General features: G+C 54.2%; 3 protein-coding genes across 17 annotated transcripts in view; 2 read left to right on the plus strand and 1 right to left on the minus strand.

Annotated features, from left to right (window-relative positions):
• The first annotated feature begins 2,645 nt into the window (after nt 1-2,645).
• Nucleotides 2,646-23,553, plus strand: ZDHHC1 (zinc finger DHHC-type containing 1). 12 transcript variants are annotated; one of them, XM_035717147.2, is made up of 13 exons: nt 2,652-2,858; nt 8,960-9,005; nt 10,609-10,851; nt 16,321-16,496; nt 17,964-18,041; nt 18,308-18,409; nt 18,798-18,907; nt 18,998-19,156; nt 19,430-19,542; nt 22,344-22,426; nt 22,663-22,756; nt 22,893-22,971; nt 23,076-23,553. In XM_035717147.2, exons 3-13 carry the CDS (start codon nt 10,609-10,611, stop codon nt 23,357-23,359), a joined length of 1,521 nt encoding a protein of 506 aa, XP_035573040.1. In that variant the 5' UTR covers nt 2,652-2,858; nt 8,960-9,005; the 3' UTR covers nt 23,360-23,553. The 12 variants fall into 12 exon arrangements, with proteins under 12 accessions (XP_048965640.1, XP_048965639.1, XP_035573040.1 ...); XM_035717148.2 differs by having other exon boundaries at nt 2,654-2,858; nt 18,783-18,907; nt 23,050-23,553; XM_025426516.3 differs by having other exon boundaries at nt 2,655-2,858; nt 18,783-18,907.
• LRRC36 (leucine rich repeat containing 36) overlaps nt 23,517-27,997 on the minus strand; it is a 54,519-nt gene continuing 50,038 nt past the window's right edge. The window contains exon 15 of the mRNA XM_025426506.3: nt 23,517-24,559. Within this exon, the coding sequence (XP_025282291.1) occupies nt 24,543-24,559 (17 nt within the window). The 3' untranslated portion in view covers nt 23,517-24,542. The remainder of the gene's footprint in view (nt 24,560-27,997) is intronic.
• TPPP3 (tubulin polymerization promoting protein family member 3) lies at nt 24,381-27,997 on the plus strand. Of its 4 annotated transcripts, XM_035717153.2 has the most exons (5): nt 24,411-24,522; nt 26,675-26,774; nt 26,868-27,061; nt 27,177-27,330; nt 27,449-27,997. In XM_035717153.2, exons 3-5 carry the CDS (start codon nt 26,874-26,876, stop codon nt 27,635-27,637), a joined length of 531 nt encoding a protein of 176 aa, XP_035573046.1. In that variant the 5' UTR covers nt 24,411-24,522; nt 26,675-26,774; nt 26,868-26,873; the 3' UTR covers nt 27,638-27,997. The 4 variants fall into 4 exon arrangements, with proteins under 4 accessions (XP_025282309.1, XP_035573046.1, XP_025282310.1 ...); XM_025426524.3 differs by lacking the exon at nt 26,675-26,774 and having other exon boundaries at nt 24,381-24,522; XM_025426525.3 differs by lacking the exons at nt 24,411-24,522; nt 26,675-26,774 and adding an exon at nt 24,768-24,913.

A 27,997-nucleotide genomic window follows, 5' to 3' on the forward strand; every position in this document is an offset into this window, starting at 1 on the left:
TTGAGCCCTGTGTTGGGCATAGAGCTTAATAAAAATAAGTAAGTAAGTAAGTAAATAAATAAAATAAATGAAAAGCAAATTTCGCCAGAGGGAGTCCTTTTCTCAGACAGCCTGGCTTGGAATCACTCAGACATTGAGGAAATCTGAGCTGCCACTTGGATTTTTGTTTCAATTGAGACCAGCTCTAATTCATTTATATACGTGTGTGTGTTTAACTGTATTTGAAACCCACTATATTAGTTTTCTATTGCTGCAATAACCTATTGCCACAACACACATTTAAAAATAACATATATATATATATATATATATATATATTTTTACTTCAGCATTCTGGAGGTCAGAAGTTTGAAATGGGTCTCACTGGGCTAAAGTCAAGGGTCAGCAGGCTGGTTCCTTCTAGTGGCTCTCGGGAAGAATCTGTTTCCTTGCCTTTCCCAGCTTCTGGAGGCCACCTGCATTCTTCGGCTCCAGCTTCTTCCTCTACCTTCAAAGCCTAAATAGCGCGCAGTGTCGTCATATCTCTTTGACCTCTGCCTTCATCATCACATCACAGGCTCCCAATCTGACCCTCAGGCTTCCCTCTTAGAAGGGCCCTGTGACTACAGTGAGCCCACCTGGATAATCCAAGATAATCTCCATTTCAAGATCCTTAATTTAATCACAGTCCCTTTTGCCTCTTAAAATGACATAATCCTAGGTTTCAGAGATTAGGATGTGGACATCTTTGGGAAGCCATGACTCAGACTACAACCCACTTTAACAAATAAAGAGAAAGAGTCAGTAGAGTGTACGACTCTTCATCTCGGGGTTGTAAATTCAAGCCCCCTATTGGGTGTAGAGATTAAAAATAAATTCATTACAAAAAAATTAATAAAGGGAAAGAATGGTAAACCTGGAATCTGGGAGAATGGGCTAGGAGTAGGCAGACGTATGTTAGACGGGGCTGGGGCAGAATCAGCAAGGAAGATGCTGGTGGTCTAGACTGGAGTAGAGTGGGAAGAGGGAACACTGTACATGTTTCAGAGGGAGGATTGCCTGGTCTTGGGCACTATCAGGTTAGATGGGCAAGGACCAGGAGGAAACTGGGTAGATACTGACACCTTTTGGGGTACCAGGGTCTGAGGGGAGGAACAGGTTTGTGACAAAGACAGGGAGGGCCTTTAGGGATGTGCTGCATCTAGATACCTAAGAGACAGTCAGGAGAGGTGCTTGGGAGGCAGGTAGACCCAGGGCCAAGATGGCCGTGACTCTCAGATTCCCTCCCCTCCCTGTGGGCAAATATAGGATCATCCTCTACATTGATTTCTGGGTCACCATCTCTGTTGGGCCCTAAAGTTCTCTAATTCCAGATAAGAGTCATCTTGACACCCTAACAAGAGAAGTCATCTTGTATTTCTGAGGCCGGAGTAGCAGTGATATTTATTCCACAGAATTTGAGTTTATTGGTCTTGGAAGTAAGAATTTATATGGTAGAGAGATTAAATCACTTGCACAAGGACTCACAACTGGCTTTTGACAGAGCAGAAGTTGTTATGTTGCTTTTATTGTATGCGTGTCACTCAAACATTTTAGGCATAAAGATGCTTTCTGTCCAGCCCTTTCTGAGCAGGGAACCAGCCAGCTGCTCACCGTTTTAGGGCCTTGGAGGTATGGATAGACAAAGTTTCTTCCTGTTTTTTGAGAAGGCCTGAGCTCATGGGAGAGTCCATTTCCAGTGACTCTTGGCTTTCAGGGAAGCCAGGCCCAGCAGGGAGGTATCCCTAAGGCAGGGAAAGGGAAGAGAGTCTCTGGGCCCCAGGACCCAAGAAGCAGGCACCTGTCACTGGCAATCTACTTTTTTAAAAGATTGATTTATTTTTTTTAGAGAGAGAGAGAATCTCAAGCAGACTCTGTGCTCAGCACAGATCCCAACGTGGGCTTGGATCCCAGGGCCCTGAGATCATGACCTGAGCTCAAATCAAGAGTTGGCCACTTAACCAACTGAGCCACCCAGGCACCTCTGTCCCTGGCAATCCCCTCAGAGCCCAAATCTGAAAGTCCTGTTGGGACAATGACTGTGGCCTCAGTGTCAGAGAGGCACTGTGACTAGAGGGTGTTTCTCAGACATCCTGAGTCCTTGGAATAACCTGGTTAGGAGGAGCCCAGTGGAGACCAAGAGTGAATTTCCTACCAGGCTGGAGGATGGGGGCTCCCAGTAGGATTTATACTCGATTTAAAGGAAATGTAAAAAGAAGACATTCTGTGCTATATCTTTTGCTCTTCTACTTCACGCTTTATATTGTGGGGAACCTGCATATGCATTTGGGTATTTGTCTGTGTCTTTCTCTTAGCCTGGCAACTCCCTGAGGGGCAGGCCTCTCGAGAGCATCCCCCACGGAACGGCCCGTGCAGGCTGCCTGGGGGGCTCCCCGACGGTGGTGGTCTCGGGGGAGAAACTGAAGGCGGCGCGTTTGGGACAAGTCCGCAATTCGAAAGGGCGGGGGAAAGCGGGTTTCCCAGGACAAAAGTTGGAAGCGAACGGGAAACCGGCGGGCCGGGGCCTCGGGGGGCGACGGCGAGCCCCGCCCCCGCCTCGGCGCCGGCGCGAAGGGACGCGGCGCGGTTTGGCCGCTGTGGGGCGCCGTAGCCCGCGCCGTTGCCGGGGCAACGGGCCCAGCGCCCGGAGAGTTCGGCGCGCCTCGGCCTGGCGGGCGGTACCGACGGCCCGCTCCCGCGCGACCCCGGGGACTCGGCGGCCCGGCCTGCGCCGCGCGGCCCGGCATGGGGCCCCGCTCCGCGCTGCGCCGCCGCCTGGCCCCGGGCGCCGTCTCCGCCGCGAGGGTCTGAGCGCTGCCGCCCTGGAGGGGCACGGCCAGGTGAGTGACCTTGGCAGGGCCGGTGTAGCTCGGCCCCGCGACGCGCAGGTGAGGAGCCCCGCCGCGGTGCTCCCCTGCAAGCCTGGCCCGAGCCACGGGCTCGTGGCCGCGCGGCCCGGCCGTGCTCTGCGCTCACCTCGGCCCGGGGCCCGCGGCCTGGCCTCCAGGGACCGGGCCGAGCGCGGGGCTTCTCGCCTCCGTCAGGTTCACGTAGCTGCGCCGAGCGCCCACTGTGTGTCCGACGCGGGGCCGCGGAGGCCTCCGAGAAGCGGCGCGAGCTCCAGAGCTCACGGGTTATTAAGAGGGGGAGGGGGGGCAGGCGCCAGCGAGAAGACCAAAGTGATTTTAGGTGCAGATAAGCGCTCCGGTGATGTAATGGAGGGGGCGGGGGTGGCGGTCAGGCAGGGTCTGCTGTAAAACGTGACTTTGAAGCTACGACCTGAAGGTTGGAAAGGAGCCAGCTCTGTAAGTAGGGGAAGGGTGTCTCTGGAAGAGGGAAAAGTAAATGCGGCAGAGTCCGGAGGCAGCGAAGTACTGTTAAGGAACAGAAAGGGGGAGGGGAGCATCCAAGGGCATAATGGAGGTTTCAACTTTATCCCAGCAGGAGGAGGAAACGGTTGAAAAGTTTTGATGAGTTTGAGGTCTTGAAAAGCTCACCTTCCTCCGGCCTCTGTGGACAGCGTCTTTATGATAAGAGGCCAGCAAGTCAGGCGGGGGCCGGTCCTCGTTCTGCCCGCCTAGCTGTGTCTCCTAGAAGAAATTAGCCTCTCTGAACCTCAGTGTCTTCATCCGTGAAAGGGGGGTGTTGTCCTGCATGTCGTTCATGGGAGAGAAAGTGAGAGACCGGTGCATGGAGGCCACTGACTGAGGAGGTCTACCAGAGCAGTTTGAAGTGCTAGGACCTACCTCAGAGGGTAGTTGAGGGTTTATGTGTTAGAGCAGTCAAAGCAGTGCCTGGCACAGAAGAAGTCCCCTCTAAATGCTAGTGATGGCCATTAGCACAGAATCGCTGTAGAGGAGCAATGATGCAGGCTTGGAATAGGGGGATGGTGGCAGAGATGGTAAGAAGTGGCTTAATTTCTCTTATTGAAGGAGAATTAGAGATAGATGAGGGGTGGTCTCTGCTTTTGTGGAACTGGTGGTTCATTGTGGGAGATGGTTTCGTAAACAGATAATCACCATGAGCTGCAGTGAAAGCATCATTGGTGTTTAGCCAGTTTTTGATTTCCTTTTGTTTTTCTTTGTTTTGTCACACAACGTTGTTCTTAACGACTGTTTCTTGGTGGGTGTTCCTCAGGGCTTGCTCCTGCAATCATGTGAATTGATTTCCTGGTTAAAATCAACAACCCTTGGCTCCACTCATTGGCCTTGTTGTCCATCCACTTTGCTTCCTCCTTCTTGTCCCCTTTCCCTGGCTATATTTGAATCCCGTACAGTTTGCACTGGCTGCTTCAGGAGAAGAATAGCACAGGAAATGTTTTGGGACCCTGTCAACTCAGGAGTGATTGAGGTTCCAGGCTTTTCTTGCTCTAGCATCAGACTTCTGCATGTTGCTCACGTGAGGAGCCCTGCCGCATCTGAGACCAATGGTTAGAGAGGACTGTGAGAACAGCTTGAAGTTTCAGTTTATTTTCTGGGCATTGTTTTGATGTGCATCTCTTAGTAAGACAAGAGCCACTTCCCAGAATTCTAAGGCCAGAGACTTTTCTGGCACCCTTGGGGAATGTTAATAAAGTATTTGTCCCAAAACTTTTTATAAATGACTTTTTGCATCGTAAAGCAGTGTGCACCATGCAGCATTTTTCTCCAGCACCCCTTTAGGTTTAAATTGGGCATCTGTTAAATCTTAGTGAAAATTATTTTAAAAGCAGATCCAAGGAAAAAAGCCTGAAAAGTTGTTTAGAAATATCCACAGAAAATCATTCATGTAGCAACCGTAAACCCTCTAGTCTTAGCAAAAAGAGAAGTGCTTTGAGCAAACCATCCTATGGTGTGTACCTTCCCTCTGAGTTCTGGCGTCACAGGAAGCTGAGCTGGACTTTGGCTGAGGACTGGAGCAAGTTCCTGCCCACCAACTCCTCTGTTTTGCCACCTGGGTCCAGTTCCAGCTTTGACAAGACCCCTAAAGCTTGTAGGGACCTCTGTGGTTCTTCCTTACAGCTCTGCAGATGAATGATTCAGAATTGCTTTTGAGAGTGAGAAAGCATTGAACTAAACTAATAAACTAAGCGCTCTTTTTGCATGGTCATTAGGTGGGATTTCCTTGTTTGTCGGGCGTGGTACAGGGCTCTGGAGCCCATAAGCACGTTTGGTCCACTTGGCAGCCCAGTGGGGCAGGAGGGTGTGAAGTGACAATTATTTATTTGACATTTTCTTCCCCAAAGCATTACATGCATATAGTAAAAAAATAAAATAAATCTTTTTTCAAGCGGTACACAGTCAAAGCGAATCTCTCTTACTCTAGCCACTAATTCTCCTTCCCAGAGGACACCCTTGTGTTTGCCTTCTTGCATTTCTTTCCAGAGATAATCTGTGCAAATAGAAACTGAAATGTCTCTCCATCCCCCTTTATTTTTCCCCTGGTAGCACCCTCTACAACCATCCGACATCTTGCTTTTCCACTTCACTGTATATCAAAGGTCATTTCATCCCTCATTGTTTTGATGTTGTATAGCATTTCAATTGTGTGGATGTGCCATAGTTGGTTTACATTTTTTGGTCCTTTATTATTACAAACAAGGCTGCAGTGAATCTTGGTATACTTTGTGACCATGTATAAGATATATACCTAGAAATGGAATGACTGGGCCCAAGGGTATATGCGTTCTAAAGTTTGGTAGACATTGCCAAACTGCCTTCCAGCTAACTTTTTTTTTTTTTTTTTTTTTTAAGTGAGCTCTATGCCCAACATGGGGCTTGAACTCACAAACCCTAGATCGAGAGTTACATACTCTATTGACTGAGCTGGCCAGTTAACTTTTTTGAAAGCTGAGTAAAGGAGGCACTCAAAGAGGTGGCTCTGAAATTTGCCTCCAGGTTGCCCAATCTGTGAGTGGCAAGGCAGGAACCAGAACCAGGCTCTGTCTCCAGGCCTAGCTCCAACCCGCCTCTCTCTGGCGGAGGTCCCCAGGCCCTCAATACGCCTCAACAGCCCTGTCTCTCCTCTTCTGACCCTATCACTCTACCGCCCCCCCCCCCGCCCCCCAGTTCAGTGGCCTCCCCCTGCAAACCCTCTTTAGTAATTTTTTTTTTTAGATTTTATTTATTCATGGAGCGGGGTGCAGGTGGAGAGGCAGAGACATAGACAGAGGGGAAGCAGGCTTCCTGCCAGGAACCCGATGTGGGACTGGATCCTGGATCCCAGGATTATGCCCTGAGCCGAAGGCGGACGTTCAACCACTGAGCAACCCAGGCGTCCCAGTAATTAAGTTGACTATTTTCTGAAATCCTCACTTTGCAGGAATGCAGGGATGGCCACAGCCTCTCCAGGGCGCCTACTTTTCACCTCAGTTTGACAATGCCATTCATGAATCTCAGAACAACATTCCTAAATATATATATATATATTTTGGTGAGAGCAGAGGTGAGCAAGAGGGAAGTAGATCAGTCATATAACTACTCTACAGTTCATAATGAGAATTTGAAATGTTAAGAGTTTCCTCATTTAAATTGGGCATATAAATTAAGGTGGCCCAACTTCTGGAAATGCTATTTTAGACTTTAGCAAGTGAGTGTTAACAGGAAGAGACTATTGTCATTCTGGCAGTGACCATCACCTTACTGGGACAAGGAAGGGGCCTGTACCGCCCCTCCCGCCCACCTGAGGAGCTAGGTGGGTCCTTGGCTTACAAAGGTGGTGGCGACCTTCAGCTGTAACACTCCATGGGGCCTCCTCGACCTTGTCTTTTCTCCATCTCCACCAGTTTAACTCTGGTTTGTTCTGTGACAGCAGAAGGTACACGAAGAATCTTTTACCATGGCTCATATACCTCTCAGCTCAGCAGAGATGCAGCTGGGGGCATGGGAGTGGTCTGGGGGCCTTGTGGGCTTGACCTCCCTCTTCTGACCAGTTCCTCCCAAAGCCCAAGGCCGCTGGGTGGCTGCCCTCTCCCTGGCCCACCCTGTTGTGGTGTCACCTTTCCCCTCTTGCTCCTGCCCCCTTCCCCACTAGAAAGCTTTCTAAAACACCCACGACCTTTATGTCTTTCCCCTGCTTTAAACTTCCTGTGACTCCTGGTGGCTCTTCAGAAGTACCCAGGCTTCCTTGCCTGGCCTCTAGGCCCCATGGGATCTGACCCTGCAGTTGTCAGGGCTCAACTCCCTCTCTGGAACCCCCCTGCCCCACCACCCATGCACCCTGTGTTCTGTCACACTGAATGGCTGTCCTTGCAGGACCCATTAACTCACTGCTCTTGTGTCTGTCTCGACCCCCAGAAAGCAGGAGCCTGATCATGTCTGGGATATTTAGGGATATTTAGGGATATCATGTTAGGGATATTTAGCACCCTCGGGCCTGGGCCCCCAAAGCGCTGATTGGGCCAATGTGTGAGTGCACAGGCTGGCCAAGTTGTCTGGGAGCAGAGCCATGCATCTTTCTCCTAGAGAAGTGCTGAGAGGGGAGGGACAGCCAGAGAAGTTCCTGGATCTGGTGACAGTGCTTAGTCCCATCCCGGCTTGAGGCCCCATCTTGGATTCTCTCCTACCTCTCGGTCCTTTTAATCAAAGTTTTTTGGGCCAAAAGAATTTGTAGCCAACAACCCCACAAGGGAAAATGTCATCAGTTAAGAGCTGGCTGGCCCAGGTTTTTGGGGCAGGTGGCATGCCAGGTTGAGTGTCTGGAGTGCTGCCACTGCCGCAAGCGATTTAGGCCCAATAACACCATCCCATTGCCCATAGTCTCATATGAGCGGCACCTCCCTGGGCCAGGGGTCCCCTGGTTTGGAGTCAGATCTGCCCCCAAGGCCTCGGATGGTGATTCCTCCTGCTTTAGGTAATCAGGGAGACAGCAGCCTATGGCCACTGCCAACCCACCCTGGGCAGCAGGGACATGTCAGCCATGTGTCTGTTTCTTTAGAAACTTCCTCAACATGTAGGGCTGCACAGGTGTGAAGATGGCAAAAGGAAAGCTAGAACTTAGGGATCCCAATTCATGAGTTCTCTTTAAAGTAGTTACCCTGGCGATGGTGTCACTGGAGAATTGATGTGCCAGCCAGGAAGATTTGGCCCGGAGCAGAATCATGCAGCTCAGCTGTTCACAGGCCTTCACCTGACAACCTTTGACTGTTTCCAAAAATCAAAGACAGATTTACTACTGCTGGGGACATTGAAAATGAAGTGGGATCATTTTTTTTTTTTAATTCACCTTTGTCCCTTTGATCAAAGGTGAGAGGTTAGAATAACCATCCAGTGGTCCAGCGCTTGTGGCAACATGATCCTTGGGACCACTGGTTTAAAAAAGCAGCTTCAACCAACCCCATCACTTTGAAAATTGACCTCATAAGAGTATCAGATGCACCAGCGTCCTTTTGGAGTGATGAGGACAAGCCAGAGGGCTATTTTAAGGGTAATTGCAGTATCTATCATTTAGGGAGCATTTCTGTCAGGGCCTTACTTACAGGGTCACTGATCTATGCACAGCCCTGGGTAGCCACCCCAGCCCCACTTTTCAGATGAAGAAACTTAAGCTACTCAGCTAGTGCAGAGTGCAGAGCCAGGACTTGAACCTAAATCTGTTTCTTCCAAAGCTGGGGCTCTTTCTTTCGCTGTTTCTTATTGAAGACAAAGCAAATGACCAAGGGATTCCAGTTGAGCTCTTGAGAGAAAACTAAGGTCACTCCATTTAGGTTTGAGATGAAGGTACTTGGAGGTGAATATGCTAGACTTGACTTTTAGGAGGCTCTGAGCCTCAGGTGGGATGAAGCGCAGTGGCTAAGTGTGAATGTCCGGCAGTCAGGGTAATAGCCGGTGGCCGGGGCGCTGGGACAGGAGGTGTGTCTGCGTGGTGGCTGTGCAGATTGAAGGCAGGGCAGAATGGGCCAGATGGCTTTGGGTGGACCAAGATTCCACACCATTTACTGTACCCACATTTCCCTTTATTTCAGATGTTTTCAAGTCTGCAAACATTACTGAGCACCTACTAGGTACAAGGTATGTTGAGGGTGCTTGGGGGAGGAGATGTGGGGTACAGGGGTGAATGAATCACTGTATAGTTGCTCCCCTTAGGAGAAACTTGCATAATGGGGGAGGCATGAGGATGACACAGTGTTCCAAGTAGCACAGTGACCTGCCCAGTAAAGACTAAGCATGAGGGCCCCCTGACTCTGCTAGGGGCATCAGGTAAAGCTTCTTGGATACTTAGTGTGGGCTCTGAAGATCAAGTTACATGTTGGGGGGATCCCTGGGTGGCTCAGCGGTTTTGTGCCTGCCTTTGGCCCAGGGCACGATCCTGGAGTCCCGGGATCGAGTCCTGCATCGGGCTCCCGGCGTGGAGCCTGCTTCTCCCTCTGCCTGTCTCTGCCTCTCTCTCTCTCTATGTCTATCATAAATAAAAATAAATCTTTAAAAAAAAAAGTTACATGTTGGGCTGAGAAGTGAGGAAGATGTTCTTGGCAGATGTGCTGAGGGGGGTCTGCTGTACTTTCTGGCAAAGTAGGACACCCTGGCCCATGGGCTCCTGAAAGGAGAGTCCAGGTGCCAGGGTTTTGTCCCCTGCTCCTGGCCTTCCCACCAAGAGTTCTGAGTTGGCCTGTCTCCCCAGTTGTGGCACTGCCTGCCCAGGCTCTAGTCCCCCCTGAGGCCCAGAAGATACTAGGCGTGGCGCTCTTCCTCCTGTAATGACAGCACACCCTGCCTTGCTTGTAATTTTGGCCACCAGACCAGGTCTTAGAGTGAAGGATTGTGGGGTGGGGACTGGAGGAGTACTGCCACCTGGTGGTCTGGCTCTGGAGGAGGCCTGGCCTTCCCTGAGCTCTCAAGTGAGTCAGAGGGCATCTGCCTACCTTCCTGTTCTCAGAGCACCAGGCCCAAATTTACCTAGAGAAACATGGTCGTTTCTGCTGCCGGAGGAAAGCGAGGAGGGATCCTCCCTTCTCTGTTGCATGCTGGTTCCTCCCCAGCCAAGAAGTGTCAGGCAGCCCTTCTGAGGCATGGGGGAGATGGTTTAGGGTCCCCCACTGGCCCCTGTCCTAAAGAGATTGTCCTGGCCCAGGGGCAGAGGCCAGACCCCCTCTGAGTGCCCCTCCTCCCCGTTTCCCCTAGCAAAGAGTATGGGGCCCTCTCTGACACTTGCATTTGGGCTTCAGGAAAGAGGTGACTAACAGAATCAGCATGTGTTCTCCTTGCTCCTGTCAGGGCCTTACTTACAGGGTAAGTAAGGCCCAGCCTGATATTGTTACCAGATGAGAACATGTCTTATTGGGTTTAACTTTGATGGCTGTGGGGACAGAACACTTTGAGTAACAGGCAGCCACACTGTGTCCTGAATAAACCCTGGACCCCCCTACCTTGTCCTGGCAAGCAAGGACTGGGGCTAGAGCTTGCCCTGGGGCTTAGGGAGAAGCGCTCCACTAGCACCCTCCCCTATGGACTATCTTCATCATGCTAGGGCGCTGGTTCCCCTGCAGAATAGCCAGGAGATGGCTTCACATCCCAGCCTGCGCCCCCCTGCTGAAACCTGGCTGTAGGCATGAGGTTTTAGGCTCCAGCCTGGGCTTCCTCAGGCTAATGCTCTGTACTTTTTCTTCCTCTGGAGATGAACATCTGCAACAAGCCCTCCAACAAGACAGCACCTGAGAAGAGTGTGTGGACGGCGCCCGCGCAGGCCAGCAGGCCTTCCCCGGAGCTGCAGGGCCAGCGGTCCCGCCGGAATGGGTGGAGCTGGCCCCCTCACCCACTTCAGATTGTGGCTTGGCTGCTGTACCTCTTCTTTGCCGTGATTGGCTTTGGGGTCCTTGTTCCCCTCCTGCCTCATCACTGGGTGCCTGCTGGCTATGCTGTATCCTTGGGAAAGTGTGGGACTAGTACATGGAAGGATTGGGGCAGTGGACGGGGACGTGGCAGGAGCCTGAAGCCGTGCTCCAGAGCCTCAGAGAGTGTGGGTGGGCCCTTTCTCTGCCCGGGAGGACCAGCTGCCTGCCTGCCTGGCTTCCAACCCCTATCTGACCCCCCTCTGCCTGATGGGCCTAACGTACCTTGAAGCATTTAAAGCCCACCCAGCCAGGAACCTCATCAACTGAGGTACTGTAAGAGTGATCACAGAAGAGAGCCTTAAAGCTAATTATGTCCAGAGCTCAACAAGGGATAAATCAGAGTAATTATTCCATTTACAAAAGAAATTTTCACTTTTCTAAGAGAGTCACGGTAGGATTCTTTTACATAGTAAGTTTCCCAGTATATTTAAAGTGTGGTTTTATTTACAGTCAGATAATTATGTTGTACCCAGGACTGTTTAGGAACTCATTGGTTTTGTAAATCAGACCCTTAGGGTAAGGTTGAGTTGACAAGAGGAGGGACAAAGATGTCCTGGAGGCTCCTGGGAACAGTGACAAACACAAACTTGCTTTAGCCTAGTGGTGTGACTGCCTCAGCCTTGGCCACGACCTCCAGGGGCAGAGGACATGGTGACAAGGCTGAGAGATTGGGGTGCAGCAGGTGGCCATGTGCCCCTGTCCACAGGGTGCCCAGGAGAGTGTGCCCCAGTAGGTGGGCTTCATGAAAATGATTTATTGGGCTTCTTGGGGGGAGGAGTGAGCTAAAGGAGGTTAGCAGGGATGGACTTGAAAGCTTTGGGCATAGCATCAGCAGCAGAGCTTGCAGCTCAGCCGTCTCGGGGCCATACGGGACTGAGCAGCTTCCGCTAGCTCTCTGGTTCTCGGCCTCCTCTGTCTGACAGGAAGAGCCCTGCCTGCTTCCCAGAGGACAAGTAGCATGCAAGGGTGTGTGTGTGAGCTCCAGAACGTGGGAGCTAGAGGTGTGAGCATGCTGTCTCAGAAACCGCAGAGCCCTCGGCTGATGAATGACAAGGACAGGTGCGTGGAGGTTGTTCTCAGATACCAGTGATGGCACTGGGGGGCTTCCTGGTTCACTAGGGCCCAGGGCTAGTCATCAGCTCTGTCAATGGAAAACTGGACTGTCTCTGAGGTGACTAACAGGCCTTAGTCAGTGCTCTTAAGTACAATGCTTCATGAAACATTCCTCCCATGATCTGGAATGGGCACACCCTTCCCTCAGGATTACCTGCGTTTCTGCCACCAGCGTACCTAGGAAGCCAGATTAATAACCACATGGCTGGAATGAGTACGCTTAGTACAAATAATAGGTAAACCAGAGTAACTAGCATTTATTGAGCACATATATGTACTGGGTACTGTACCATCCCCTGTACGTGGACTATGGCATTCGAGCCTCATAATAATCTGTAAGGAAGGTGCTCACCCCACTTTACTAATGAGGAAATTGGGGCTTAGATTAAGTGAGTTCCTGGGGTCACAAAGCTGATACCCACTGAGGCCAGAAGGGCTGCTCAGGCAAGATGACTCTGAGACAGTGAGACAGTTTAGGGCTTTTGTCTTCTCCACGTTCATTGCTTTGGGCAGTGTGGAGGCTCACAGAGCCACACAGATTGGCACTCCCATTTCTAGGCCTGGATGCTTCTCCTTCCTTCCGTCAAAGCCACTTTCCTTCTGCAGGCTTCCTCAGGGCCCTTGAGGCACGAGGTAGGCTAATGGTGTATACCACATACCCACCTTGGGCCTGGAACCAGCCTGGGCCCTAGTGTTGCTAAGGGGAGTAAGACTGGGCCCTGGTCCTGGGTGTTTAGCCTCCAGCTGGAGGAAAGCCTTGTAGATTGGAGGTCGTCACATGGTAGGTGTGAGGGTGGGAGCCTTATAACAGAGTATGGGTGTAGGAGCAAGGCCGTCTGGACCAACATCACCACAGGCCCAGATGCACACCTGCTGTGTGCCCATCCTCTGTGGCCGCCTCTCTGGTGCCCTTGGCTCTGCCCCTTCATCACATGTATCCCATCAGTCAGCAGGTACTGTCCATGTTACCTCCTAAATAGCCATCAGACTTGCCCCCATTTCTCCTCGCTGTCATCTGCCCCTCTGACCGAGATGACTTTCGTTTCCAGACAGGTCTTCCCACACACACTCTCACTTGGGCCAGTCCATCTGTGTCCATCTGTCTATCTGTGTCCCTGCAGCCAGAAGGCCCTTGCACAATCCGAATCTGATCAAGTTGCTCCCCAGCTTAATGTCCCGTAATGGCTTTTTCCCGCCTCAAGGAACGACATTCAGGATCTTCAGGGCTCTCCATGTTCTGGGTTCTGCCCATCTTCCCTGCCTCTTCTGTTCTTCCTTCTGATGTTCTGTTGTGACACCAGGAGTCCAGAACTGGTGGCCCACAGGCTTGTTGGGCCTACAGATTTTCTTTTCTTTTTTCTTTAAGGTAGGCTCTATTGCCTGTGTGTGGCTTGAATTCATGACCCCAAGATCAAGAGTTGCATGCCTTACCAACTGAGCCAGCCAGGCACCCCTCAGATTTTCTTTTTCTTTCCTTTTCTTTAGGTGAGATTTTCTTTTTCAATTGGAGAACGATTAACACACAAAATGGGCAAACATAAGTGTTCCCTTGGAAAGTGTGTTTTATTTTTTACTTAAAAAAATATTTATTCATGAGAATACAGAGAGAGAGAGAGAGAGAGAGAGGCAGAGACAGGCAGAAGGAGAAACAGGCTCTACGCAGGGAGCCCGACATGGGACTCGATCCCGGGACCCCAGGATCACGCCCTGGGCTGAAGGCAGTGCTAAACCGCTGAGCCACCAGGCTGCCCTACATTTATTTTATTTTATTTTATTTTATTTTATTTTATTTTATTTTATTTTATTTTTTTATTTTATTTATTTTATTTTATTTATTTTATATTTTATTTATTTTATTTTATTTTTTTATTATTTTTATTTTATTTTATTTTATTTTATTTTATTTTATTTTATTTTATTTTATTTTATTTTATTTTATTCTATTCTATTCATTCATTCATGATAGAGAGAGAGGCAGAGACACAGGAGGAGGGAGAAGCAGGCTCTACACAGGGAGCCCGATGTGGGACTCGATCCCGCATCCCTGATCACACCCTGGGCCGAAGGCAGGCACTCAACTGCTGAGCCACCCAGGTGTCCCTATTTTTTACTTTTTAAAAGACTTTATTTGAGAGAGAGAGTTATGGGACAGGGAGAGGGACAGTCGGACTCCCTGCTGATCGCAGAGTTTGATCCCAGGACTCTGAGATCATGACCTAAGCTGAAGGCAGATGCTTAACCGACTGAGCCACCCAGGTGCCCCTGGCATGTGTTTTATTTTATTTTATTTTTCTGGCATGTGTTTTAATTTTTTTTTTATTTCTTGTCAACATTTAAAAAATGAGATCCCACATAAAAATCCAGATTTCTGGCTCCTTTTGAAAAGCCAGAATTTGGTGACATGTGCCCCTGTTCCTTCATGGCGGCAATAAGCTGAGCTGGAACCACACATCAGCCACCCCTCTGGCTGTGACTCTATTTGCTCCCAGTACCCAGCCAAGCGCCTCTTGTCTGTGGTACCTACCAGGTGACTATTATCTGTTCCTCTCAAAGTCTCAGCTGAGATGATACTTCTCACGGCAGCTTTCTGGATACCATCAGACTAGATGAGGTTACCCAGTTACTAACTCACTTAGTTCCAGGGCGCCTGGGTGGCTCAGTTGGTTAAGCATCGCCTTCGGCTCAGATCATGATCCTGGGGTCCTGGGATGGAGCCACGCATTGGGCTTCCCACTCAGCAGGGAGTCTGCTTCTCCCTCTCCCTCTGCCCCTCCCCTAGCCTATTCTCCCTCTCAAGTAAATAAATAAAATCTCAAAAGCAAACTCAGTTAATCCCATGAACTTCCTTCACCATAATCAACCCATTATTTGATTAATATGCATATCTCCCACCGGACTGGAGGTTCCTTAGGGCTGGTGACCAAGTCTGTCTTTTTCCTGCCATCACTTCAGGGCCTGATGTAGAAAAGATCTCAGTGAACAGTTGAATGAATGAACCAGGGGGTGGGGGGCAGGAAGAAGAGTTGGAGCAGGCAGGAAGCTAAGTGTTTGCCCATATTCAGTGTGCATCTGGAGAGAGGCTGGAATGGTGAGGAATAGTGGTTGGAGATACCAGGCAGGTTTGACAGGATTGGAACAAAAGGGGCCTTGGCACTGAACTGAATAGTAAACTTTAGTTTGAGAGCTACTGAGAGCCACTTTAGAAAATTGAAGCAGGCAACTCTTTAGGTTTAAGCTATTCAAAGCTCACTTTGGGACCAAGTGAATGGCAGGCTCAAGAGCACACGGACACAAGGAACAGTGAGGAGACTACGGAATAACCCAGGAAAGAAGTGAAGGCCTGACCTGTACCAGGGCCATAAGGACAGAGGTTGTGATGGACTGTAGGCCTCGAGTTCCTCTGTGGTACGCACCTTAGGCACAGCCTTACTCATGCAGACATGTGAAAATGTGGCTGCTGGGAGGAGGAAAAAGAAGGAAAAAGGAGGTTGGGTAGCTGATGGATGGAACATGACTGATGGAGGGATGATGTCTGCCTGGTTAGTGGAAGGAAGGAAGGGAGGGAGGGAGGGAGGGTGGGTGGGAAGGGAAGGAAGGAAGGATGGATGGCGGGCAGGTGGATGGCTGCCTGTGTAGAATCTATTGGTGAATTTTTACAAATTTAGACTTGGCAGCAAGTTGTCCACAGACTCGTCCCCAGCACTTGGTCTACTCATTGAGCAGACAGGCCCTAGAAAATCTGTTTCAGCTCCAAGAGTTAGCCATGCTGCCCCTGGCCAGGCCCTGAGTATTCCAGTCACCTGAGAACCCTTAGCCCTAGGGCTCCAAGTAGCTGGACTCCAGTCAAGGAGGTAGTGAGTGTATGAGCCCCTGTCCACAGTGGTTCTCCATTCTCCATCTGGCCCAGCTGCTGAGAAAGTATGGCTGCTTCCCTCTCAGAGCTGACTTCCTGTGAAGGCAAGAGAAACAAACTTGGAACTTCTACTTTGGGTCCCTCAGCCTTAGAGGATAATCTCCTTCAGTCTCACTTCACCATTTAGAATCTGAAACTACATCAGATTCTGAGGTCAGCAGCCAGCACCTGTGCCAGCTGGTCTGGAGCAGCGAGGCCCAGAACCCTGCGGTTGGGCCCCGAGCGGTGGTAGGCAGTGGCCTGTGAGCCCGCTGCCAGACGGCTCCTCCCTCCATCTGGGGCATGGGTACGCTGAGGAGGTCTGACCAGGAAGCTCTCGTGGGGCTGGAGACAGGAGGTGGCACAGGCAGAGAGTCTCTGCATGGGGGAGTCCCATGGAGGGAGCCAGCTGTTGTCTGGCTCCAGAGGGGTGGGGAGGGGGGCTTCCAGCCGGCAGAGTGCAGAGTGAGTCTTTAACCTGCTGGGCCAGTGCATGGGCGCCATCTTTGCCGGCCACCTCGTGGTTCACCTGACTGCTGTCTCCATCGATCCAGCAGATGCCAACGTGCGGGACAAGAGCTATGCAGGGCCCCTGCCCATCTTCAACCGCAGCCAACATGCACATGTCATTGAAGACCTGCACTGCAACTTGTGCGACGTAGATGTGTGAGTGTGGGCTGAGGGTGTGTGGGTGTGGGGAGTACCCCAGGAAACTGCCAGCGGGCACTCAAGGTGGAGAGGGGCAGGCCCAGGGCTTTAGAGTTGTCCTGATGCCTCAGAACCCTCATGCTTTACACAGTCAAGAATCTTGATGGGAGTAACAGAGAATTGGGTGAAGGAGAAGGAGATTGGAGACAGAAGATGAGGACTGGCATTTCTAACCATTAAAGTAGGAAACAGAGGATCCCTGGGTGGTTCAGCGGTTTAGCACCTGCCTTCTGCCCAGGGTGTGATCCTGGGGTCCCGGGATCGAGTCCCACGTCGGGCTCCCTGCATGGAGCCTGCTTCTCCCTCTGCCTGTGTCTCTGCCTCTCTCTCTGTGTCTCTCATGAATAAATAAGTAAAGCCTTTAAAAAAAAATAATAAAGTAGGAAACATTTGGCACCACCATGGGCTTTTGTAATGACTGCCAGTAACCCCGTCACCCCCACGCGTCACCCCCACGCCCCACCCCCGTCTCTCACAGGCATTCCCAGGTAGGGGCAGGGAGGGGAATTAATGCTTGAGTATTTATTATGTGCTAAGTGAACAAGCCTTATGAACAAGCCTGCAGGGTGGGCAGCATCTTTGTCACCTCCCAGAAGAGGAAGAGCCAGACGCTGCAGAAAGCTCAGAGGCCTGCCTGAGCTCCCATTGCTGTCGGGGTGTAGGGCCAGATTCACAGCCCAGCCTGTCTGGCCCCCGAGCCCATACTGTTATCCTCAGTTCCCATGAGGAATCTGAGGCCCGCAGAGGCCAAGTGACTTCCTCCAGATTACCCTGCTAGTGAGAAGGGCAGTCAGACTGTGCAGAGCCCATACCTCCTGGGTTGTTCTGGATTGTTCTGGATTGTCTCCCAGGGCCCCTTCCGACCTTCCTGGAATTTCCAGCCGCAGGCAGGGCATCAGGGATGGGGGTATGGTCCAAGGCTAGTTCCACATTTCTAATCTTGAGATCTAGCAGCCTGTTGAAGTGGGGGTGTCCACAGGATGGAGAAAGAGCCAATGGCGTTAAGGCACCAAGGAGTTTGGTGTCAGATGATCCTTTGCTTCACTGGGCACTGGTCAGCGCGTTGCTCTTTAGTGGATGTGTGGCAGTGGCTGCCTGCTCCGTTCTGTCCTGTGGAGGGGGTGCAGCTCACTCTTCCACACCTCTTTGGGCTTGCATTCCTAATGGGGCCTCCATCATCTGGCCCCCTGCAGTGAACTGCTCAGCCAGATGTCACCTTGCTCCTCTTCCTTTGGCTCCCTTTGGGCTAGCCCAGACAGACTGAGGTTTTCTGGAAGAATGCCAGTAAAATTCCCACAGACTGGTAAGGAAACAGGGACTCAAAAAAATGGAGAGGTCAGAAAAAGCAATGCAGGCCCTGGACCCAGTAGCCTCGTTCTCTTCTGCTCCCTGGTACCACACCTGCGTGTCTCCTGGCTCGCGCAGGGTCCTTGCCTGGAGAGGAAGCCCTGTTTGCATTTCCTACCGCCGGGAGGCCGGAGTGCAATCCCAAAGTGGGGAAGTGTAAGCCGCCCCGCCCCTCCCGCCTCTGGGTTGCGGCGCTTCAGGCGCGAGGCCTCCTGTGGGTGCTCTGCTTCGCGGTGCCGCCAGAGGGCGTTCGCGCTCCCCGTCGCAACACGGCCCGCGGGCCTGAAGGGCCGGCCGTACCGGCACCGGCTGGAGGCGGGTCGGGCCCTGGCCCCTCCATCGCCCGCTCGGCTGCCCGCGGCCCGCGGCGAAGTGCGGCGAGAGCAGCCAACCGCGTGCGGCCCTTCCACCCCTTCCCGCAGGAGCGCGCGCTCCAAGCACTGCAGCGCCTGCAACAAGTGCGTGTGCGGGTTTGACCACCACTGCAAGTGGCTCAACAACTGCGTGGGCGAGAGGAACTACCGGTGAGAGCGGGACACGGGCTGCACCTTTGCCTGCGTTTGCACGGGTCTGAGTGTGAGCCAGGGACCCTGAGCCCGCATAGGGGGCGGGGCTGGGGTTCGGGCGCTTGGGGGACCTGTTGCCATGCGTTCGCGCGTGTGTGCTGGTCTGAGCGTGATGCTCCTGATGGCTGCTGCCCAGGTAGGTTTGGGGCCTCCCTCCTGCTGGGGCAGCCACTCAAATTAATCTTTACCTTAAGCCATTGGGTGAGGCTCAAACCAAGCATGAGGAGCTGGGGCTGTGGGGTCAGAGACCTGGGTCCCCATCCCTCCCTTGGGCCCCTCTGAGTTCTGGGCCCTTACCCAGCTGGAGCACCTGGGTGCCGGCTGGGCCCAGGCTCTTTCTACACAGTGTGGCATCTGCCTTGCTGGGTGTCCTGCTTCTCGTGCTGGTGGCCACTTATGTCTTCGTGGAGTTCTTTGTCAACCCCATGCGGCTGCGCACCAATCATCACTTTGAAGGTTAGTTCCAGCTCCAGGCTCACGCCTGCCCGCCGACCCTGGGCCTGTTCTGGTCACAGTCCCAGATGAGGAGTCTGCTTTGCCTTGCAGTCCTGAAGAATCACACAGATGTGTGGTTCGTGTTCCTGCCCGCTGCCCCCGTGGAGACCCAGGCTCCTGCCATCCTGGCCCTGGCTGCCCTGCTTATCCTTCTGGGCCTGCTTTCCACAGCACTGCTGGGCCACCTGTTCTGCTTCCACATTTATCTCAGTAAGTCCCCCCCCCTCCCCCGACACACTCACATACACCTACACCTGCCTTGCAGGGGACAGGGTCCCTAGGCCTCAGGGAGGTGCCAGTTGTACTGTAGAACTCTGAAGCCGTGCTCCTTCTCAGTACCGTCTTTGATGGTGGTCTGGTCTCGCTTCATGGATTAGTGTATTTGGGGACAGTGGTTTCAGCCTGGGGCTGGGCACCCTCCCTTACTTTCTGAACTCTAGGATCCCCTTTCCACTGCATTGAGCCCTCTCCTCACCCCCTCAGTGTGGCACAAGCTCACCACCTATGAGTACATCGTGCAGCATCGCCTGCCACAGGAGGCAAAGGGGGCCCACAGGGAGCTCGAGTCATGTCCTCCCAAGATGCGGCCCATTCAGGTATAGAAGTGGCCCAGAGGGCTAAGGGGGTGGGAGATGGGGCCTGGATGTGGGAGTGGTGGTGGGCTGTGTAGCAGGCATCAGTGATGAGACAGGGCAAAGGGAAGCAGGCTGGGAACTGCAGCTGGAGTAGAGGATGCCCAAGGCTATAGGAACAAGGCCAAGCCTATACTAAGCACAAATTGGCTTGCTCAAGTGTGGGCACAGCCAGAGGGAGCCCTGTGTTTCCCTGACCCCATGTACATGCCTTTCCAGGCTCCAAGCATGTGCTGGAGGGCATGGAATGTGGGAGCCTGAGAGTGGGCAGGTTGGGGCTGCAGAAGAGAAGGATGGATCAGCAAATGGGTCATGAGGATGTAGCCATCTGTTGTCTCCATTTGTGACCCTGAACCCTTATACCTATTATCATATCCTGTATATCATAATCCTTAGAAGAGCCTATGAGGCAGGTAATGTAACTGTGCCCATGGTGCAGATGAGCCTATTGAGGTCAAGAAGGGTTAAACAAACTGGATCTCGGAAGAGTTAAGGTCTTTACACTCTGAAGCAGGAACCCTCCAGGCCTGACCAGCCTATCCTCATTCCCACGCCCCGTGGCTGCCTGAGGTCAGCAGCTGGGGGTGGGGGTGGTCCAGTTCTTGGAGCCCCCAGGGACTGGGAAGGCAGGGGGCCCAGGCAGGCCTTGCTGGGAAGGCTGAGATCTGGATCCCACGTCCTCATGGCAACTGGACACAAACACAGGCTGGTGGGCGGGTTGAGAGAAGGCTTGGGACCCCGCTTCTCCTGTTCTCCCCGCTAGGGGTGGGCCTGGCTGCCAGGCCTGGGAGGCCTGGGTGAGTGGTGACTTGTGATGGCAGCACCCCCGCCCCCGCCGCCATGCTACCATGTACACAAATTGGAGCCTGGCTCTGAACCCATGTAAGTGGTGTGGCAGCCATCCTGGAAGTGGGCATCTCCATCCTCGCTTCACGGAGGTGTGGGCAGGAAACTTTCCCGGGCTTCATGGTCCGTGCCGTTGAGGCAGGGCTGGCCCTTCGATGCTTAGGCTAGAGGGCTCTAGGCCTCTGTCCTGTAGGCACTGCCTGCCTGCGCTTCTGAGTCAGCTGCGGAAGCAGCTAGGCCATTTCATGTCACCTGTATGTGACCTGAGGGAAGCCTCCCCAGGGGGAGGAGGGATGTGCTTGCCTCAGTGCACGAGGAGAGTGCTGCGGCCCAGAGGTGCCCTTTACTGTTCAGGAATGTGCACATTTTGAAGGTCTCTGTGAGTGGATCCTAGGGACAGCTGTGATGAGAGGAAGGGGGTTTGAGCGGGGACCCCCCGGGATACCTTCAAACTTCTCCAGCTGGCGGGGGCCTGGCCGCTGTCTCATCGTGGTCCCTCAGGCTTCCTCTACTGCTGCTCCTCTCCCCCTCCACCCACCCTCCTTCGGGTACCAGGGTAGGCTTCGCCTCCTCCTGCTGGGCCCTGGAGGGGTGCTGAGTCCACATTGGGGAAGAGGAAAGATGTAGGGGGCAGGTTACCTTGAGGTCCCAGCTCTCATGACTGGCCTCTGACCGCTTCTTTTCCAAATTTCCTCTGCTGAGGCCGTCACCCTCACACCACTTCCCAAAGGGCTAGCCTGGGCTTTGGTTGGGCATGAGGCTTACCCTGAGCTTCAATTTCTGCATCTGTGCAGCCGGCCTGGGGCTGGCTGGGCTCTGTCCCCCAGATTTGCCAGGGCCCTGAAGGCAGCCTCCCCACCCCCACCCTGAGCAGGAATGCGGGAGGGGCCCCATTCTGGAGCCGTTGCCCCCAAACATAGGCTTGTTTTAGAGACGGCTTGCTGTTACAGTGTCATCTCTGCATTAGTCAGGACGCCTGGGTCTCCATGGAAACGACTGCTGAGCAGGCGACAGCTGTCCTGTGCCCTCCCCCACCCGGTGGGGGCGGGGTATCATTGTCCTGGCTCTGCCCTGTACCCTCCATACCCGGGTTGGCTTTTTACTAGCTTTTGTCTCATCTGCAGTCCTCATAGGCGTCCTGTGTGCTGGATGGCAGCCCAGGCCACTTCTGTGACCTCCTGGACTCAGGTTCCTTCACTTTCAGGGGTTGGGTGTGCCACTCCCAGTGTCGCTGTGGGGATCAGTGACTAGAGGAGACACAGAACTTGCCCATAAACCTGACCCCAGATGGGGCTGTGGTGCTGTTTTTTTCCCCCCCGCTTCTTACTACCTCCTCTTTTGAGGTGGGGAGACCTCCCATCATCCCACCAGCCCTCATCACTCCCCTCCCTGGTAGCCGAGATTGTGGCTGGTACCCTAAGGGCTCAGCTCCCGCCCAGTCATGCACGCAGCCTCAGGTGCACACCCCAGCATATGAAAGGCTTGGCCGGTCTCCCAGCCAGAGAAAAAAATCAGTTCAGAGCCTGGGGCCTTGGGAGCGGAGAGGAGCAGGAAAGGATTGCTCTGAGAGCCTCTTCCCCACCCCCCACCTTGGCCAGAGCAGGCTTGGGGCCTTGGACCTATGAGGCTGGGGGCTTCCTGGAGGAGGAGTTTGACTAGATGAAGTAAGGAAGGTGGTGGGGATGGGGTAAGGTCCAGAAATGGGTATTTTAAGCCTTGGCCTACAGAGGGGTCTTCCCAGCACAGCTGGGAAGCTTAGAGGACAACCATAGACCTTTGCAGCCAGACTTCCCACAGACGCCAGTGAGAAGTAGGTGTTGTGCACAGGATGGAGTATACAGGATGGGGTGGGCTCAGGCCCTAGAAGGCCTTGGATCCACACCTGGCCCCCCAGCCTCCCTGACCCCCACCTTCCCCAGGAGATGGAGTTCTACATGCGGACCTTCAGCCATGTGCGCCCAGAACCCCCTGGCCAGGCCAGGCCTGCCACAGTGAATGCCAAGTGAGTGCAACCTGGGCATGTGCCACCTGAACATCTCTCATTGGCATGGCAGGGACATCCCAGGTGGGAGAAGGGGGTAGGCCAAAGTACAGGTCTGGGTCCAGCTTGGTCTGCCCTTGAACAAATCAGTGCCCCTTTCTATGTGCTAGGAAGGGAGGCATATTCAGGACCTCTAGTGGGGTGGGATTTGAGGAAACAATGGGCATCCAGTGATTACCCTTTCACTCCCCCCTCAGTCTTTCCCAGTTCTTTGCTACCCGAGGCCAAGGGGAACCCCCACCTCCCTCCTCCTCAGAGACACGTGCTCTGCCCCCCCGGATCCGACCCCAGGTAAGGGGGACTGGGCTGGGCTCCTTGCCCAGGAAGAAGGGGATGGGAAAGAAGCCCCTACCCTGCCTTAGTCCTCTGCTTCTTTGGGCGATGTGGAGTCTAGGGAAGGGGTACTCAGGCTCCCCCCTCTCTGCAGAAAAAGAGGAAGCGGCGAATGTATAAGGTGCCAGCCTCTGGGACCTTGGAACCAGAATCGCCGTTGCCCAGGCTGCCGGGTGAGCGTCCCTTCCAAACCGGATCCTGAGCTCTGAGGGAAAGACAGGTAGGGCCCCGAGAGTGTCACAGCCCCCCAGTTTCACATTTTCCTCCGTCCCCGCAGGGCCCGGGGCTCCGGGCCCCCGCTCCAGCTCGCTGTCGGATTCCGCGGGCTCCAGCCCAGTGCACGCCGCTGGGCCTGCAGGCGCCTACCACTCGGCGTCAGCCGAGTCCATGGACGAGATTCCAGTGGCGCAGACGCGCCTGGGCAGTGCCGCTCTGGCCGCCCCGGTGGGTAGGGGCCGGGAGCCGGGGCTGGCCCTGCAGCTGCGTGCGCCTGCCGTGTTCGTGAGCCCGAGCAGCGGGGAGACCCGGGTGCGGGGAGGCCTGGAGGCGGGCCTGGCTTAGCGCGGTGGAGAGGCAGGAGGGCCAGGGAGGAGCGGCCAGCCCCGTTCTCTATGCAACACCCCCACCGTCGCTGCACCGAGTGCACTTTAGGGGCCCCTACGGTCGGCGGGATGGGTCCCCTTCCTCCGCAACTCAGCAATACCCGCCCCACCGGCCGTGATGCTCCAATAAAGTCTTTTTTATGCTTTTGTGGATTAAGTGCATACTTTCTTAATGGACCGTTGTCAGTTGGGGGGCGGTGCTCGTACTTTGAGTCGCCATCCAGATTACCATATGGACAGGTCCACATGGGCGGAAGGCGCTCAGGTTGTGAAAGGGCTTTGGAGTGCTGCCTGGAGGTGGTGGTTTTTCTTGAAGATAGGCTTTATACCTGAGAGAAAGCAGGCTTTGGGATCTGGAGGCCGCAGCGGGAGCAGAAACCGCGAGGCCAACACGGAGCGGAACGGGACGCGGATGCCAGGGGTCCTGGAGCTTTTTTTCCTGCAGCTGGGATGGCAGTTGGTGCCCCAGGATTTGGGGGCTGGGCTCGTGATTCGCTCATTGTTCCCTCTTGTTGCCAGCGCTCCGAGTTGTGGCCGGGGATGCCACACGTTAATTGGAGAGCTGTGGTCTGGGGAAGGGACCTCGTTCCGCTCCCGCCCCGCCGCCCCTCTCCGCAGCCCGCTCCAGGTCCCAAACAGCCTTAGGTTGCTGCTCTGGGAAGCTTCGTCTCCCCTGTGGAGGTGGGGGCCTGTTTTGAACTTTGGGCGAAGCCCGGGTTGAGGCTGTCTTCCCATTAGGGGGTCATCTGAGGACGTCCAGAGCTGCAGAGGGCCGGTCTCCCCCAGGGTGGAGGCCGCAGAGCTGCCCTGAGAGCTGCGGGAAAAGGCTATAGCGGCAGCTCCGCCCCCACGGAGTGCGGAGGGGGCGGGGCCTAGTGGGTGGGGCCGGCGTGACCTTGGTCATTCTCCCACCGAGACAGCCCCGGGGGTGGGACTCCCCGTCTCTATGGAGACCGAGAAACAGGGGATAATACGGTGGAACCGCCTGGGCTGCAGTCCCGCCCCGGAGCCGGCAGGGAGCAGAGCTGTGGAGCCGCCCGGTCTCCCGCGTTCCTAGGTCCGTTCTTGCGTCCTTCTGTCCATCGAACACGAACTGCAGGAACAGCCACCAAGTAGAAGCAGGTAAGAGACCCGGGCGCCGATCACCCTAATCCGTATCCTGCACAATAAGCAAGGGGGTGGGGTGGGAGCGTCCTGGAAGGGGTTCCAACCCCAAATGGTACCGAGCCAGCTGAGCGGCCCTGCCCTGGGCCCCAGGCATTCCTCCCCCACCTCCTTGCCCTGATTGATGACTCCAGCTGTCCCAGTGGGAGCCAGCGGGTGGCCCCAGTCTCTGGGCGTGGCTGCTCCCCATCCTTGGCCTGCAGACTCCTGGGACTACAGCCTGCGACCCGCCTCCACCTGATCAGTACCAAGAATCCTTCCCGCAGACAGGAGTGAGCACCGGATCCCGGATCCCACCAGTCACCTGGGACAAGCATCCGTAACCCGCAAGCTCCCCCAGACTTTACCCGTGGGCTGAGTCTCCATATCCCTGGTGGGAGGTCGCAGGGTAGAGAGAGGGAAGGGGAATGCCGAGCCGACTGGGATTATGGGGCCACGGAGCCGCTACATGTAGGGGAACCCAGGCCCAGAAATTGCAACTTAGGGACGGATGGCCAATGGGAGAGGGTTTTTAGTGTTAAGGCCGGTGGTAAATACAAGGGGGTGTAGTTCGGTAGGGGCTGTGGTCACTGGAGGCCTTAGAATAAAAGGCAGAGGTAGAGGTTTGCTGAGGACATGACGGAGGGTGTGGTCAGGTGGCTGCCTTGGAGATGCAGGGTGTGCTCAGGGAGTCTCAACGTGCGGGTTCTGGAAGTGCAGGTCCCTGGACGTGGACACCTGAGGGGCTTCAGGGCAGGGTTGAGCACAAGGCCACAAGGCTGTGGGAATGTGAACAAGGGTGGGTGTGAGGATGTGATCAGAGGCTACAGGTGTAGGGAGGGGAGGGGAGTTGTGAAGCTCTGGTTATAACAGGGGCTCAGTAAGGGCAGTGGGCATGCGGAAGGGGGGGCTCCTAATCCCAAGGCTGGGGTGTGTGGATAGAGGCAGCTGCGGTGGAAAGCTGAAGGTGTGGTCAAGGAGGCCTCAGTGCAGGGCTATAGCTTTGGTCAGAGGACTGCAGAGGGACTGGGGGGTGGGGTGTAGGAGACACACTTCAGTGCAGGGCTGAGGGTATTAAGGTGGGTTTCTGTACAGGGCTGTTAGTATATGTGTGTGTGGGGGTGCTGAGGTAATGGTCCAGGCCCTCAGTCCCAGGGCTGGTTAAGGGTGTGGTCAGGGGAATAAGGCGGAGAATGTGGAGAGCCAGTGCTGAGTGCATTCAGCTGTGGGAGTGTGGACTGGTGTGAGTGCTCAGGGTGTGGCCAGAGGCTTCCATGGGAGACTGAAGGTGTAGATGCTGGGGAAGTGTGTGCCTCAAAGTAGGGTGTAGGTGTGAGGATTACAGGACCAATGCTGTAGTTCCAGTCGCCAGCATGCCTCCAGGGGCTCATAACTCCACAACCCCTACCCATGCTAGTCCCCAAATCACACTGGCTCCCCTGAAACTCTACAGACTGGGAGGTTACAGCTCCAGTGGATGGCAAGGGGCCAGGAGGCCACGGCTGTGCCCCAGGCACTGGGAGTGCTGGTGTGCCGCACCCGTGAGCCCAGTTCCTAGCCCAGCCCAGCCCAGCAGCACTGGGAGCTTCTCCCTGAGCCACCCTAACACCCTCCTGCCCTTAGCAACATTCTCCAAGCGGCACTACCCTCCCTTAGCAACTGTCTCCAGGCTTCACAAACTGTGGCCAGGCCAGCCCCAAACTCCTGCTCCCCTCATGTTTTTGTTTAACAGCAAATAATAACAAGGTCCTGGCTGGGCCAGCTGTACCCCTGCTTAAGGCATGCACCCCTGCTCATGCTTTGGCTCCTTTCTCAGCCTGGGCTGGGTCTTGCTAGGTCCTCACCACCCCAGTAGAGACCCTGTCCTCACCAAATACCTGCCCAACCAACAGCCTGGCCTGGCCTGACCTAGCCTAGAACTCCCAGGGAGGGGGGCCAGCTCTGCCACCCTCACTTCCACCAAGCAGGCCTTGTGCCAGGGCCAGACAAAGCCATGGTCCCAGCTGCTGCCCTCAGAGTCTTTCTGGACAGTGCCACTCTGTTCCTAGCCTGGTGTGGGCATTATGATTTCATCTTCTGAACTCCACTGTAAGCCAGGGCTGGCATTAAGTGATACCACCTTTCCTCTCAGGGCTCTGGGACCCAGGGACACAATGAGTGCTGGCCCCTCTCCCCAGGCAGCTCCATCTCCAACAGGGTTTATGGCCTAAGTGCCCGTAACTCAGACTTTGGTAGGTTTTGAGGTAGAGGAAGTGATGTTCTGTGCCTTGGGGAGGGAAGGGGCAGACTGGCTGGGAAGTGACTGAGGTGGGTCCCTCTTACAGGGTGGTATGGCAACGAGCACAGATGTGGCTGGGCTGGAAGAAAGCTTCCGCAAATTTGCCATCCATGGTGACCCCAAGGCCAGTGGGCAAGAGATGAATGGCAAGAACTGGGCCAAGCTATGCAAAGACTGCAAGGTGGCTGACGGAAAGGCCGTGACAGGGACGGATGTCGACATCGTCTTCTCCAAAGTCAAGTGAGCCCCAAGCAGTCCTTGCTTCTGATGTTCCCAGAAGGCGGGGAACTGGGGGGCTGGAACCAGGGAAGACATGGAGAAGGGGGAAAACTCATGGTGTTCACATACCTGGCAGGGGAAAATCGGCTCGAGTGATCAACTATGAGGAGTTCAAGAAGGCCCTAGAAGAGCTGGCAATGAAGCGATTCAAAGGGAAGAGTAAGGAGGAAGCCTTCGATGCTGTCTGCCAGCTGGTGGCAGGCAAGGAACCAGCGAATGTGGGCGTCACTGTAAGTACCCTGGCTGGTCTTAGGTGGCCACTGAGGGGGATACAGAGAATCACTGCTGGGGGTGGAGGGCTGGGCTCCCTAACCAGGTGTCTCTGGGGGAACAACTCTATCCTAACAGAAAGCAAAGACAGGAGGTGCTGTGGAACGGCTGACCGACACCAGCAAGTACACTGGCTCCCACAAGGAGCGCTTTGATGAGAGTGGCAAGGGCAAGGGCATCGCTGGACGTCAGGACATCCTGGATGACAGCGGCTATGTGAGTGCCTACAAGAATGCAGGCACCTATGATGCCAAAGTGAAGAAGTGAGGCCAGGAAGGCCCCCCAGTGTGGCTACACCCAGCAGAGGCTCAGGCCTGGGCCTAAAGGGCATGTGGAGCAAGAGAACCCTGTCCCCTCCCTGCTGGACCTGCCACCCAGAGCTTCCTGCCCAGCCCCACGGGGCTAGCCCACCAGGCCTCTGACCCAGACTGCTCTGCGTCCCCTTTCCCTTCCTCTTTTCCTCCCTGACTTCTGGATGTCTGAGGAGAGTCTGTGCCTATAGCCTCACTGCCCCAACCTAGCCCTGGGCATGGCTAACCCCTGCGTGCTTGCCTCATATTTAAGCTGCTGCTCTGGCCAAGTGCCTAATTCTTACCCTGACCTCAATAAAGACACATTTTGTATCAA

The sequence above is a fragment of the Canis lupus genome, chromosome 5, assembly GCF_003254725.2.
Source record: "Canis lupus dingo isolate Sandy chromosome 5, ASM325472v2, whole genome shotgun sequence".
NCBI classification, from domain to species: Eukaryota; Metazoa; Chordata; class Mammalia; order Carnivora; family Canidae; genus Canis; species Canis lupus.